At 33.0% G+C, this 15,538-nt stretch overlaps 1 protein-coding gene across 2 annotated transcripts in view; it reads right to left on the bottom strand.

Moving 5' to 3' along the window:
• The window catches only part of nompC (no mechanoreceptor potential C), a 603,429-nt gene that overhangs the window by 12,906 nt on the left and 574,985 nt on the right, over window positions 1-15,538 (bottom strand). The window contains exons 18-22 of one of the 2 annotated variants that reach the window (XM_081759152.1): window positions 12,859-13,065; window positions 9,338-9,469; window positions 6,298-7,178; window positions 2,579-2,583; window positions 221-429 (exon numbers count right to left, since the gene is read on the bottom strand). In XM_081759152.1, coding sequence (XP_081615278.1) covers window positions 221-429; window positions 2,579-2,583; window positions 6,298-7,178; window positions 9,338-9,469; window positions 12,859-13,065 — 1,434 coding nt within the window. Of the gene's footprint in view, window positions 1-220; window positions 430-2,578; window positions 2,584-6,280; window positions 7,179-9,337; window positions 9,470-12,858; window positions 13,066-15,538 lie in introns of both variants that reach the window. The other variant, XM_081759151.1, reaches the window with a different exon arrangement.

Below are 15,538 nucleotides of genomic sequence, written 5' to 3' on the forward strand. Positions count from 1 at the left end.
ACTAGATTGTTTTTATAAGAAAAGAAAGAAGTTTAACATAAAATCTTCAGGCTAGATGTATACTGAATTACGAAGAAGTAATTTTGGATGAGGTCCGAACCCGGTGGAACCCCCGCGTTGGTTAGTCTCTGGTGTGATCGTCAGTCCTTGAGAAAACAATAAAAAAAATCATAATTCATGTATTATATTAAATTATTAGAGCGTATGAGAAAGTTGTTACCTGAATGCGTTGATAGGTGTCGCTCATCATAGCAATGAGCAGATTGATGAGCACGACGACTGAGACCAACATGTAGATTCCGAAGACGAGTTTGAACAAGTTGAGGGTCCAAGGAGGTTGGAACTTGACGACTTTGAGGTCTTTGGCTCCGGCGAGACCGAAGATGGCGAAGAACAAATTTTCGAAGGCACTGATGGGAGACATTTCCACTGTTCAAAACAAAAGACCACGATTAGTCCACTTCAATGACTCATACAAATTAAAATCCAGAAACAAGATCATCAAACTCCTTTTTCTTCAGGGTTCGTTTATTATAATTATTAGTTATTATTAAATATATTTTATTAGGGAAAATATGCTAGAGATTTTTAAAATCTCTTTTTAACCTGATTTTCTTTTATTCATTAAGAAATATTTCCTCGTTTGAGGAAGTTAAAAGAGATTAAATGAATATAAGTCATGTTACCATTTTAATATCACTATGTAGTGGATAGGAATGCGCTCGAGTCGAGTCGAGACAGAATTTTCCTGACAAAATTCGAGTCGAGACACAGGTCTTCCAATAAAAAAGAAATATCATGTTATGTTACCATTCTAATATCACTATTTAGTGGATAGGGATGCGTTCGAGTCGAGACAGAATTTTCCTGACAAGATTCGAGTCGAGACATCACTTTTACAGCACATTTTCGAGACGAGACAGTCTCAAATCTTGTCTCGTGCGGATCCCTAGTAGTGGACATCCAATATTTCGTTACAAAAATACAAATTAATGGAATGAAGAGACTGAAATGGTTAAAGACCTTCATTCAGTGGTCGAATTGGAAGCAAATTACCACTGGAATGTTCACACCTCACTTAGGTATATTTTAAAGTAGAGAGCTTATTTTTGGTTTAGTATACTTCAATATGGTAGAGCTTATTTGTTTAGATATACTTCAATATAGCGTAGTAAAGTTGATTTTTAAATTTTTACAGCTCTATGATTTGTAGTGTCTTAATTTACTAACTGGTATGCCCTACCGGCTTATACCATCTAAATTCGAACACTGCTTTCAACCATTTCAAACACCCTAGCCACATAATTAGTAAGCCCAACAGTGGGGAAATAGTAGACTTGCCAACTATCAACGTTGGCCCTACGTTGTAACTGATCACTTTGCCGACCATTTGCCAACCAACTCAATTTACCGACGTAAATCCTATGAAATAAGTAATATTGCGAGTGTGCGAAGTCGAAACTGTTGGATAAATGACGGGATATTGTTGGTCGGCCAACGTTGGACTACGTTGGACCAACGTACATTTCAACTTTATTTTTGTAACCACGAATTGCCAATCACCCCGACATTATTCTATTAAGGGCCTACCAAGTGTTGTATGATTACAAGTGTGCTGCTAGGGAAAAAATAAGTCATGAAAGGTTATTGGCTTCTTTATGACCAGAGACTTAGAAATGAGATATTTTTTCAGATTATAATATTAGATGAGTAATTTGTACAGTAACGCCCCGGAAACAATTTGTTTTAATCCCCAATAACCCATTACGTTCTAATGATATTAATATAGCACTAACAATATGACTTTTTTTCTTTTACATTATTATCATACCTTGAATTAGTGGTGGGCACAAAAGCCGGTTTTTCGTCTCTCAGTTTTTTCAGAACTGGTTCGGTTTTCTATCAAACTGGTTTCGGTTTCAAAACTGTTCTGGTTTTCTATCAAAAACGTTTTGCATCTTCATTACTTGTTTCGAAATGTGTACTATAAGAATAAGAACAGATATCGACTTCGACGAAAATCACATTGATTCAAGAAAACATTGAAAACTCTTTTGAAGAAAACGGAAACTAATTTCGGTTAATAACCAAGGAAAACTGGTTTGGGTGAAGAACCGAGCCTTTTCTTGTCGGTTTCCCAGAAACTGGTTTTCATATAAGAAACCAGTTTTGCCCATAGCTACCATTGAATAATAGGCTTTCTTTATAATCTGTGTTATAGGAATCGGGACAGAATTATCATTCTGTTTAGATTTATAAAATACCTGAAAATGATATTTATTAAGAGTAAAATACGAGCTAGATCATCAATGGCGAAGTCGGTAAGATCTACTAACCAGCAGGGCACCCTGAGTTCGATCCCTGGTGGAGGAGGAATTTTCCTCTTATCCTCGTTTCAATTACGGCTAAAAGGTTAACCCAGTCTTTTAAAAATTGATATCTGGAGGGTAAAGACTGGGGAGCTTGATGCTAATAACATTTTGTATGTGGCAAAGTATGGTGCGTATATAGTCTTATCTCCACCCAGTTTTGGGCCTCTTACGGCGGCCTGTCTCACATTGGGTCGCCTTTTACTTACCTTTACTAAAATACAAGATTAAAGTAGAGTTATTTGAAAACTTATTTAAAAATACATAACGCTGAACTTGTGATTGAAATACATACTTGTGATTGCTGTTGTCTTGTAAATTTATTACACTTTAAGCGTATTTATTGACTGCTGGTTAGCATTCTTGCTTTGCAATCATGAGTTTCCGGTTTTCAAATTTGATCAAACCTAACATTACTTTTTTTTTTTTTTTTAATACAGGTTTTTGCATCAGTTCGGCTGTTATGGTATTTTCGACTGGCATAAAAGGTTCACTGTTGGGAGTCTGAGGAAGATGATGAGCACTCAGGTACAAACATGTCTGTCAAATCAACTGAGGCGCTTGACAAAGTTCAGGATATCATAGTGAATAGCCCGAAACGTAACTTACAAGGTAATATCAAATCTCGTGTGGAAGAATAAGGACAATGTTAGCCAAATACAAGTTAATGGAAGATTTAAAGAAACGGAAACAGTGTGCACATTTCGCGCCCCATTGTTTAATGGGGGAGCAGAAATTAGTAAGAGTGTATAATTCCGCGAGTTTCTGACCGAGAAAATAGTGTTTGAGTTACAATATTAGCTAGATGTTTCCCCTTGTGTTTACTTTGTTTACTCCAAATTAAAAGCACAACTGAATAGTTACTTTTTTGACGACGTTTCTAGCATCGAGGAAGCTGTAACGGGGAACTTGAACACCATTACAGTCCAGGATTTGGAGAAGTCGTTCCATGACTTACTGGACCATACAAAGCTGTGTATGAATAAACTCAGATAAGTTGACTCCATCGTGTATAGATGTATAGTAGGAGCTCCGATCAGATTTTACTTATTCACAATTTATTCTTTACTATGACTTCTCGGCAGTATTCATTAGAGCAAGTAATTCGTGTTGGATATGAGTATGGAGATGTCGGAAGTGCCTTTCAACAAGTTAGCATGGAAGTCAAGGATTGAAAAATGAAATCTTTCAGTTTTACATCCAACGATTATGAAGGCTGGGCTAAAGCAGACGGTGATGATGAGAAATGAATGAAAAAAGTGGAATGAAAAAAGTGGGAGGAAACAGGAGAACCGCCGAGAAAGCTCACGCACACGGTGTTTGTTCACTACAAAGTTCACTAGGCGGAAGCTGGGATCGAACCAGGGGCCCCATGCACCAGAGGTGAACGCTGTACCACTGAGCGAGTCAAGGATTGAAGTTGAAAATAAGGAATTAGAAAAAGTTAGTACCTAAAACAATTGGAACAGAAGATATTCATAAATGGTCATATGAAACAAGACATTAACAGATGTTTGAAACTGTTTTAGAATGTATTAGGGAGGAACAATTTCATATTGAAAAGTAATGCCAATGTGTTTAAAGAGTAACTTTTTCAATGAAGTATTCTGCCTGGTTTTACAGACACATCAGAAACACGAACATTAAACAAAATATATATTCATCAGCTGCAAACTACACAAGGAAGCATGGAGAGATGTATACTAGGAAACTCGTGCAGAGATACAAAAAGAATCACTGGGTCATACAGACGATAGCAGTGATTGATACTCTAATGAAAATAAAAAGGTTGAAGTGGCAGTGGGATGGACATATTAGAAGAATAAATCATGATCGATGAATAAAGTCAATTCTGATTAGATACTATGATGATGATTTCAAATACGATATATCATGGTATTTGAAATCATTTGTATTTAGCGTAGAATGTTCCCAATGATAGTGAATAAACGAACTCCCTACATTTACACTTATATGTATTGGCACAAAAAAAAAAAAACTTCGTATGTGATTATCATTATAGAAATTTGACAAATAATTGGCTTAAGCAATGACTATCGTTTTTTTCGTTATATTCGAATCGAAACAGTCTTATAAGAAGAGTTACTCGTTGACATCAATCCTTCTATAGGTAATACAGTACGAAACACGTTTTGCCACTGGTTGCACTAGAAACAATGGTGGGACACATGTGTTCCGGTAATAGCGAAACAATTAAAGAACTAAATATAAAAAAATGAAAATTTCTTCTTTATTTTCCCTATTTTTTATTTATTTGATATTAATAGTTAACTTAAGCAAAACCCAGATGTAATTAAAACTATTCACATACTTTGAACCTGAAAAATTATCATGCTTTAATTTTTTTTAAAGGAAGGGAATCTTGTTAGAAAACGTGCTTGGTGATACACAAAGTGTAATAAACACACACACACACACCACACACATCCGAGTTGGAAAAACAGTGTTGCCAAACGTGGTTTAAACAGATTCAAAAAGTATAAATTCAAACAACTATCATTCCAAAAAACACACGGACACACAAAAAAATTGTTTTACAGATCTTGTATTTATAAATAGCACTAAATGTCACAAATATGTTTATATAAAAATATATATTTCTTCAAGTTATTTACAAGAAGCTGGAAAAGATAAAAGCTGCCACACACTGCACAACGCATTACAAACTTACTAGGCCCCGTGTAATTGGCAATAGGATCATTTTCAAAATCAAAGTCATCATCTTCATCTCGTCTGTCGTTCATAGCAGGGCGATAGAAAGCAGAAAATTTCAAAGATCTGGATTGAAACGTTTCGTTTTGCTCTTCAAATGCTACGATTTCTGGATCTATACACAGCAAAATTATTTGTGAATAAAGCTTCAAGTATATAATTACTATTACTATTATTATCTGCTATATACGATTTAATATTTATTAGGAATTTAGTAGCAGCTACCTAAATTTCGACAACACAGATATAATATTTCTTAAAAATCAAATTTGACATACATATTTATAAAAAATGTTAGTTAATAAGTCCTTTTTATTTATACATTTTTAAAAATTTTTAATGTTGTTTGATTAATATTGTTTAAAAAAGCTTCTAAGATGAAACCAAAATAAAATTTCTTGTTCTACAGGCTAAAATATACTGTTAGCTCATTATAGATGGACAATTAAGCCGCCTTGAAAATAAGGTGCGAACAACATCGCACATCTTAAGTGCTCTTAAAATGTCTAGTTATTGTTCCTAATAATAAAATATACAATAATAAAATATGAAAACTTTTGAAAATCAAGCGTTCAATAAAATATGAAAACTTTTGCAATTGAAGCGTTTAATAAAATGTGAAAACTTTTGAAATTGAAGTGTTTAATAAAACATGAAAATTTTTGAAATTGAAACGTTTGATAAAATATGAATACTTTTGAAATTGAAAGGAAGTTAATTTTTATTAAGTACAATAGTCACAAATGAAGATAAACTTAGAAAATTTATCTGAATATTCAATTTTAGGTAAGTTTCTTAAAATTAAATGTATTTTTCAAATGATTTTGTTTGTTTTCAAAGTAATAGAATTGAGTTTTCAAAATCACTTGTCAATTAAAACTATTTTCTTGTAAAATATTACATTAGTCTAAACTTAAACTTGAATTTAAATATTAATTTAAGCTGCTCTTCTTCGGTTTTCTGTATAATTTCAAGGCAAAAATTACTATATCTGTTCCTTTGATCAATACGTCAACTATAAATAGATTTAATACAATACCAAAATCAGGTACTGATATATTTTATTGTTTTTTAAGATAATATTTATATAATAATATTTATCGTATATTGTATTTTTGGTATTTATGCAAGAATTATTTCCTCTTATTAATTCGCCATTCAATTGATAAACGACTTACCTTCAGCAAAAGCGTACGTGACATTCAAGACAGGTTTGTTTTTAGCCACCTGCTCTGGTGTTTGATTCCTGAACGGTTGATTGAGTGCAACGATATGCATGGAAAAACCAAACACGAAGATGGCCAAAACAGCAAGAAATCTTGCCAAGTCTTTCATCAAATCTCCAATGATGATAGCCCATGGACCAAAGAGATGATGGAACGACAGAAAGTCTAAAATCTGTACACAAGCAAGAAGGAACGCAATAGCAAACAACTGATTTCGCAGATACATCAAGGTAGGCCAATAAAGTCGCTCGATAACAAGTCCTAAAATATGTAGTCCCACACCGAAGATTCCAAACATAAGTAGCGCCACTTTGATCCACCCAAGTCCACTTTTATCACTAGGGTTCGTGAGTTCCGCTAATAAGAGTCCTGATAACCACACTAACAAAGCCCACTCATACCAATAAGGCACCAACGTAGGTCGAACTACAGGATACCAAGGTGTTATTCCCGTAAACATAAGCAAAATCATCAAATAAATGTGCGAGGTCAGGTACGACATAAATTTTATAATGGGAACTTTGTTGAACTTGTGGCCAAGTGGCAAGGTGAACACAATCCAAACTGGAGGACAGGTTAGAAATCCCATAAAAAGTAAAAGGATTCTCCAAGCTGCCCATGTTAAAGTTCCTCTCCACAGTTCTTGCAGATAACGTTGAACCACTGTATGGGCTATTACCTCTTTCTGCTCGCACTCAATTAACACGTCCAGAAATTCAATATTTCGACGGTCAATGGCGGTGAGGATACGTGCTGCAGAATCTGCTCCGGCTGCCAATGTTAGTAACTCTGTTGCCATTGCCTCACATTGCTTGCCTGCAGATATCAAGTCCTTGGCTCGCTCTTTTTCCTGTAGAACAAAGAAACATAGAATCAAGCATTGCCTTTGCAAAAGAATCAGAACATGATTCTTACAGCAAGAGAATATCATGCTGGAATAATTAGAGAACAATGCTTTTCAAGAAAGCTTTATAGTGTGTGAAAGTGATACGATACTCTTTAAGAGAGTATTATAGTATCTGAAAATGAAATAAATGAAGGGGAATACTTTTGAAGAGATTACTATAGTGTCTAAAAAATTGAGGACAGGCTATGTTCAATAAATAAAATATTTGTTAGAAAAGACAATGTTCTCTTTAATATCTAATTCAAGGATTTTTGTTGGACTTTAATTGTACGTCCAAACTTTCACAGTGACATTTCTAACAATAATTATTTTGATATTATAATAAAAATGGAAAAAGGAAAAGGGAAAAGTAACACAGAACTATTAGTAAATCTCGCTAGATAAAAGTTGATAGTTTTATCTTTTCTCTACTCTCTGAAATTCACGGAAAAGTCCCTCAATTCTCCACAATATCATACTCACTGTGTGTCACATAGAAATAGGGGAAAGAAGAAGATTATAACATTTATTGAGGTTTAAATTTCTCATGTACTATTATACTTCTGACATCCTTGATACCAGTACCTTCTTAGAATGTCTGTATTTGTCCCGTCCCATCTTATTTATGTGAGTATCTTCTGTTAGTTCAATTTTATGTTTTACATTTTGTATGCTTCTGGTTTATGTATAATGACACAAAGTATAAAGAATGTATCGAAAATTACAGTTAAGGCGTTATCACAGGATTGTACAGGATTGTAAACGTTTGTCTCGCCTAATTTTAGCATTCTTCTGAGAACAAGTTTCACTCTTCGGGTATATACCACTGTCAATGCCATGCACATAGGGACCAAAGTAACATCTTTTGAATGTAGGAAGGGTGTTTTGTTGAAGAGGATGTTTATTTGTATAAGCACTATTCACTAGCATACCTGAAAATTTGAATATACTAATGTACATAGAACACAGACCCGTAGAAAGTACACTAATTATGTATGGTGAACGATTACTGGTATAGTATAGTTTAGTGTGACATTAACAGCTTCTAAAGGTTGAAAGTTAATTACAAATTAATGCTATTTCTATGAAATACAAGATAAAGCATGGCTCCTGTGAAAGAAAAAAAACTATCTGAAAATTACATTAAAAAGAAATAGAAAAGAAACGAAAAAGAAAGAAAGAAGGAATTATCGGGACAACTAGTTAAGCACATTAAATGAAATACTTAATCGAGGCAAAACACTTCGATGTCTAAAGACAAAAAATGTCTAAATCTATCCTTCCTTCTGTAATCATTGTAAAGGTAGTAAGGACAGAAATCTCCATGTTAACAGAACAGTGAAGTTGAGAAAAGTAAAGAACTCTCATTTTCTCCCGGAGGAACAATGTGCCGGAAATACTAAAATTTTAAACTAGGTTATTTATTCTGTCCTATAAATAAATCGAAACATTTTCTTGACTGTAAAAAAATATTGCCTGCTTTTTTGGACATATTTACGTATCTGAAGAAAGTATCTCAAAGTTTAAAAGCGGTCGTAGAAGCCTCCCTGTCCTCCCCTAGCTATGGGCCTAATGAATCATACGAGATTTGAAAACACATAAAGAAATGCCAACAACAATCGATTTTTTACGAATGAAATCAAGGAAGGGCCTAGGTAACTCGTCCTTACCTCGATAGAGTAGCATTTTATTGAAACGGCTTAAGACTGTTCATATACGTATGATAACAATATATTAAGAACAATGTAATTTTATACCCGCAAAAATTAAAATTAAACTGTTTGACTATTTATATATATAAATGTTGTTTGTATATAAACATGTACCCAATGGGAAACAAATACCACATAGATGGTCTGATAAAATTAGTGAGAGAAATATATAATTCAAATGGAGTGTCTGAAAGAATTAGATAACTTAGTACTGGAAAACGATTCTTTTTCCGAGAGGTAAAAATATTGAAAAGCAAAGAGAAAAAGAAACAAAAATATCTTTTTAGAAATTTGGAGGTGAGTCAAGTGATGTTAAATCAATAGAGATAAGGTAGATTCTTTACTGAAATCTTTGTATATATAACCTCTTTACTTTTTTCCAATATGGTTGAAGAACAATATATTACCTACCTTTGTGGAGAGATTTATGAGTATATTGGAAAGTTTGGCTGCTGCATCGACAGGAGCTGGAGAGACCAAAATGAATTCTTCGATTGGCTTGTTGTTGTGATTTTTGCTGCATACCATCAAGTTATAAACAAACTGAAAAATTAAAAGAATGTTATTTGAATTAGTAAATTAATATTAAAGGAAATGCTCAACATTATATTACCTTACTAATAGTAGTTTTTCGATCATTAACCAAAGTATTACGTTTCTGTGAATAGAATAAAAGAGATGAAATACTAGTTTAGAGCCAAGTAAAATTAAAGGAGTAAAAAGGATTGGATGATCGATACTATATGTAAAGATACCATATCCCTTACTTTAATATTATTATTATTATTCTAACATTCAATCTACACTCATGTTGCATTAGTAATGCAACGAGCAACTGTCAGTTAATACTACTATTACTACTGCTGCTGCTGCTGCTACAACAACAACAACAACAACAACTACTACTACTACTACAACTACTACTACTACTACTACTACTACTACTACTACTAATAATAATAATAATAATAAGAATAAGAATAAGAATAAGAATAACTCTTTAGTATTTGCTGCTAGTAATGAGTTTAAGATGCTTAGTAAAAGTGTATTGATAAATCTGCTGTTTACCTGCTGGCTTCTTTCACTATTTAAATTGCTGTAGTACATGGTTTTCAATGCGTAAGATTTTTAGCGATACAAAATACAATAATATAATTATTCATATTTAAGTATTATACATATAGCCGTATTTCTGATTTTAGTGTCCCAAAAGTTGAGTTATTCCAGATAAAAGTATGATTTTTTTTTAAAAAAAAGAAAGAAATTGTAGTGTGAAAATACAAGTAAATGATTCATAGGGTTTGAAAGAGTTGTTTAAAAAAATATATAAGACATACAGTGACTAATGATACATGAAAATATATAAAAACTGTACAATTTTCAGTCATACTGTTACAAATGTACAGATGTGACTTCCTTTTGTAACACGACACATATCTATACAGTAGTCTAGTTCTCCGCACACGCGCTCTCGAATATTCCTACTAATGATCATAAATGCAGTTGTAATGCAATTCTGAGGCTTACGCTGTTGGTAGTAAAGGCACATATTCTGTGTCTTTCACATGCCAGCAGAGGGAAAAAAATCACAAACTGTCAGAAGAGATCTAAGAGGCCATGGAAAACGCACTAAGGCATCTTTAGCACGTCACCCAATTCAAATGTTTGAGCATTCAGGTACTACCACATAGTAGAACTGTCGTGCAACGAAAGGAAGCAACATGGAACAGTTGTAACAGTATGTCTGAAACTTGGAAACTTTCTATATTTTCATGCGTCATTTATTACTGTACGTGTTCCACATTTTCTAATACAGCCCTTTCAAATCTGAGGACTCATTATAATCACCCTGTATAGAGTTCAATAACATGTTCCTATGGTCCCAAAACATTTAAGGGTATTTGACCCTCTTGCTCCATATGCACACATTTATGCCTTAATGTACTTTGTAAAAATACGTATTTCTTCATCTAAGATTACAAACTAAAACTAATGTACTTCATAAAAATATTGCTTCGTGGAAGGTTTCAAATTAATGAACTTCATAAACGTTTTTGCTTCATTGAAGAATATACATTAATGAACTTCATAATTCTTTTGGTTCATGAAAGATTACAAACTAATGTTGGCAAGTTGGTTTATTTGAAGTTTATTGTCCCCTTCAATACCGAGACTATTGTATATGAAAGGTAGATCTGCAGCTTAACGAGGGATCCGAGACACATAAACTCCCACCAGGAATCAACCATGGGTCTTCTGCATCAAAGGTGCATACGCCAATCATATAGCCACAAGAGAGATCACAATTTAATGTTCGTCATAAAAAAATTTTACTTCTTCGAAGATTACAAACTAGTATACTTGATAGAAGCTTTTGCTTCATATAAAATTACAAATTATATTTTTCACACGTATTTTTTGCTTCATCGAATATACAAACTAATGTACTTCATACAAGTTTTAGCTTCGTCGAAGATTACAAATAAATATATTTCATAAATATGTTTGCTTCAATGAAAATTATGAATAATGTACTTCATAAAGTTTTCACTTCATCGAAGATTAAATCTTAATGTACTTCATAAAAATGTTATTCCATAGATTATTGCAGGCTAGTGCTTATGCACACAAGTAAAATCAAAAATCTAATATCGGTACTATTTATAGCTATAGAATAGGTTAAAAGCAACATTGATATACAAGAAAGAACTTTCCTTATTGATAATTTTAATTTATCATTAAAAGAAACTGCTCTTGATAGCAGGTTAGTAGTTAATAATCTCGAAAACCGTTCTGTTTACTAAAATTTGAAGCGGAAAAAGGGAGAAAAAAAGACCGAAGACAGAATTGAAAGATTAAAGGTAAAGGGGATTGTTTGCTTGGTAACTGTCTGAAAACAAACGCCAGAGATACATGAAGTATTATTGAACATAGAGGAAGTTAGCTTCACTTCACTAAATAAATGCTGGTAAGTGTTTCACTCCGAACTTTCTCAGTCTCCTCTACAAGCAAGAATTAAATTGACTAGTTACGATATAATATATGTGTCTAGTCTAGAGTTCAGTTAGGATTTTATTTATTATTATACCTTGGAAGCAACACACATGATCCGCTTCTTGAAAGCTTATTAGTTACTGCATCGATTACTGAGCAAACATTAGTTTTCTAATTCATGTATTGGTATTTAATGCACTAATTAACAAGAAACTGTTTGTACATTTGTAAGTGTTGGACTTCTAAGTGAAACTGGGATTTAGTTGATTCATACGAATGGTTATCACTTTAAAAATGTATGTATTCTTGACAGATTCAGAAGTTTCCAAAGATACATTTTTAGTGTTATTTGATTTTTTTCAATAATAAATTTTGATAAGAATTAGCTACACAGAGTTATATAATTCTTACTGAAGTGTATTTTGGATAAAGGAAGTGTTGAGTACTTTGTGTATAGTACCAGACCCATAATCGTTGCTGAAAGTGATTGTGCTACTAATGGTGCTTAAGCAAAATTAAATGTATGCTTTAAATTCATTTTGAAACAGTAAGGGACATTTTAGACTTCGGGAAGACATCTATAAAGAGTCAAATACCTAGGTAATTAACAATCCCCTGTTAATTTAAGAGAAAATAGTAAAATAGGGATAGTGAAGATTTATTATTTAATGCATTACATTTCTTTCTTGAAAAAGAAAAGGAACAATAAATCTGAAGTAGTAATATTCATCTCTCGGCGAAAAAACAAAGTAGTAAAACTGAACGAAGAAACGAGATGAATCCGAAGTATTATGAATTTTGAACTATTAAAATTTAACTAATGGAGGTGATTTATCGTATTTTTACAGATGATTTGAACCCAATAGTATGGATGTAATACACGGTAAATATTGTAGGAATTTCTGTTGAAAAAAAAAATGCAGAAACTTTGTACCTACCCTTTTATCTTCCATTAAGGCATATGTGTCATGTTCTTTGTGCATAAGGTACGTGAGTACATCGTAATGGCCTTCTGCAGCGGCAAACCATATAGGAGCCATTCCGTAGTTAGTTTCAGCCTTGGGCGTTGCACCGCTTTCTACTAAGAGTTTCACCACGTCAAAGTGACCAGCACGAGAAGCACAGTGCAATGCAGTCCAGCCATTCTATTAGTATGTGTAAATACATACACACATGCAAAGAAAATAAGAGATAAACATGTTTTAGTTACATTAAAATATATGTATACCACATGTTGATAATGAACATACGTGTATGAGTAAAAAGGAGAGAAGAGAGAGAGAGAGAGAGAGAGAGAGAGAGAGAGAGAAATAAAGAAAAAAACCTGCGTGGTTTCACATCAATTTTCATCGCTCTGAAAAGCATCGTTTTTACAACCTACTTTTGAATCATTAATTAAAAACGAACCCTAGCTAATTTGTTTTTAATGAAATGATGCAAAAATGTTCAAACATGAAAAGAGAGAAAAAAATCACACAACTAATTTTGTTCTAAACTATATTTCAAAGTGTGTATATTTTTTAAAATTTTCAGGTATTTGGTTAGTTCTAGAGGAAAATTGTTAAAACAGCAATAAATACGTTATTAAAAATGATGTAGCTCTTTTGGATTGAGGCACACTGAAAACACTTTGTTTAGCAATTTTAATGCTGGCGGACAAATACAAAACTTTTCAAGTCAATGAATGAAATAATTAATTGTATTAATGTTATTCACTGCATGATGTATGAACATCACGGAACAAAACAAAACTACAGATTCATACCGATATATTGTTGTTGTTTCTGTTAATTGTGAAGTGAAATATAAATAAAATGCAATCTAAACATACGAGTTAGTCGATACAGACAGGAAAAATTGATACGGATTCGCTAATAGGGACCAGGAGGCAGGATCAGCCTTAGAAAGTTTGGGACTTAATTGAGAACAATTTTGTTGGCCCTAACATTCTCAGCGTACTTGCATCAAGGTCTACAGGATGTATATATATTATTTTTGCAGCGGAATCAAAAACAATAAATATGTACGCTTGAAAAGTCCGTGCAAGTTAATAGATCAAACAGATATAAGATACATTTTAACACAGGCCAAGTCAAAATGATAGACCCGATTTCAGAAATTTCTTCTGTGAAACCTATGAAACATATGTTATTGTGAGACATGTACTAAGGAAGGTAAACTGTCAAAGTTTTCTTGAAACATATCACACGTGTTCTATGAGAGCACCTCGCGTAACATGGCGCAAGTCAAACCGATAGTATATCTCTTGTCAAAACTTCTGTCGCATGTTGTGCTCAATATCAACAATGGCTGCTGTGATGCATGGTCCGAATCTCTGAGAAATATTCAATGGGCTTCCCTGTAGGTGAATATCTCCGATATTTCGTTCAGAAATGCCGTTTGCACCCTAACCACAGGTTTGTTTATGTGATAATCAAGCACACAAAAAGGTCTCTGTTTTCCAGTCAACGCCATTTTCCTTAACTGCTCGCTGTTGACTTTACTGATAGAGAATAGAAACAATGTATGGGAATTAAACTTTGAAAGTTAACCTCTCGAAGCGCATGTTTCACAATAACATAAGTCTATTAGATTTCACAGAATGCATTTCTGAAATCGAGTTCATCATTTTGACTTGTCGGCTATAAAATTACATATAGTAAGTCTACAAGTAGCTAAGAATATTTGTATATCACCTCTGAAAAATATAGTCACAATAATAAACCACTATTTTAGTAATTGTGAATTGATTTATTGAAAACAAAGATATAGCGTATTTGTATTTTACTTCAGATAAAAAGTGAAAAATTTAAGTATACTGTTGTAAACAAATTATTTTTTAAAAATTTTAAAAATCTCTTAAGATTCATAAACTATAAATGAGTCATTATTATTAATTTTTATTAAAGTCATTTTTGTTGACTCTTTCCCCTGTGAAGTCTTTTAGAATTTTGCTTAAATTCAAACTCCTACTAATTTCAAATTCGATGGACAAAATTGCACCACTGTTCAAATGTCTTTGCTGCATTGATTATTTCAACTAAGTTTTGCAAGAAAATTCTTATTCCAGATGCTAGAATCACTGGGATTACTAAGAAAAGCAATGTTTTGCTGTATGTACATATTTGACAACCGAGGTAGATTATATTTTAGCACAGAGGCCCCCCTTAGGATTCGAAGCAATCGGTCCAATCGGCTATATACTCTCCTGCAGAAGTGAATGCAGGTACTATAAATTAGGAAGTTCGATTTAACACGGTCCGTAAACACTTTTCATTATACAGGGATATTTAAAAAGAATGATGTGTATTTATTTTGTACGGAAACTACTATCACCGGCGATTTCAGGATTCGTGAACAAGGGATACGATAAGCAAAACAGTGCTCTCCTCTAATATTTGATCAGAATTAAAATTGATTACACAGTTTCACACCATCTTCTATATATTGCAATACTTTACCAAAGACGTGACTAATACACAATTTGCTGCAAAAGCAAAGCAAGTCCAAAATCAAACCTATCTCTATGTAAGTTCATAACCTATTTTTGTTCACATTCAATTTCAATATTTAAAAATTTCCTGATATTCCGTTCTCAATTGATAGCTTGTATAATAA

Source organism: Thermobia domestica, chromosome 5 (genome assembly GCF_964235325.1).
Source record: "Thermobia domestica chromosome 5, izTheDome1.hap1.1, whole genome shotgun sequence".
In the NCBI taxonomy this organism is placed as follows: Eukaryota; Metazoa; Arthropoda; class Insecta; order Zygentoma; family Lepismatidae; genus Thermobia; species Thermobia domestica.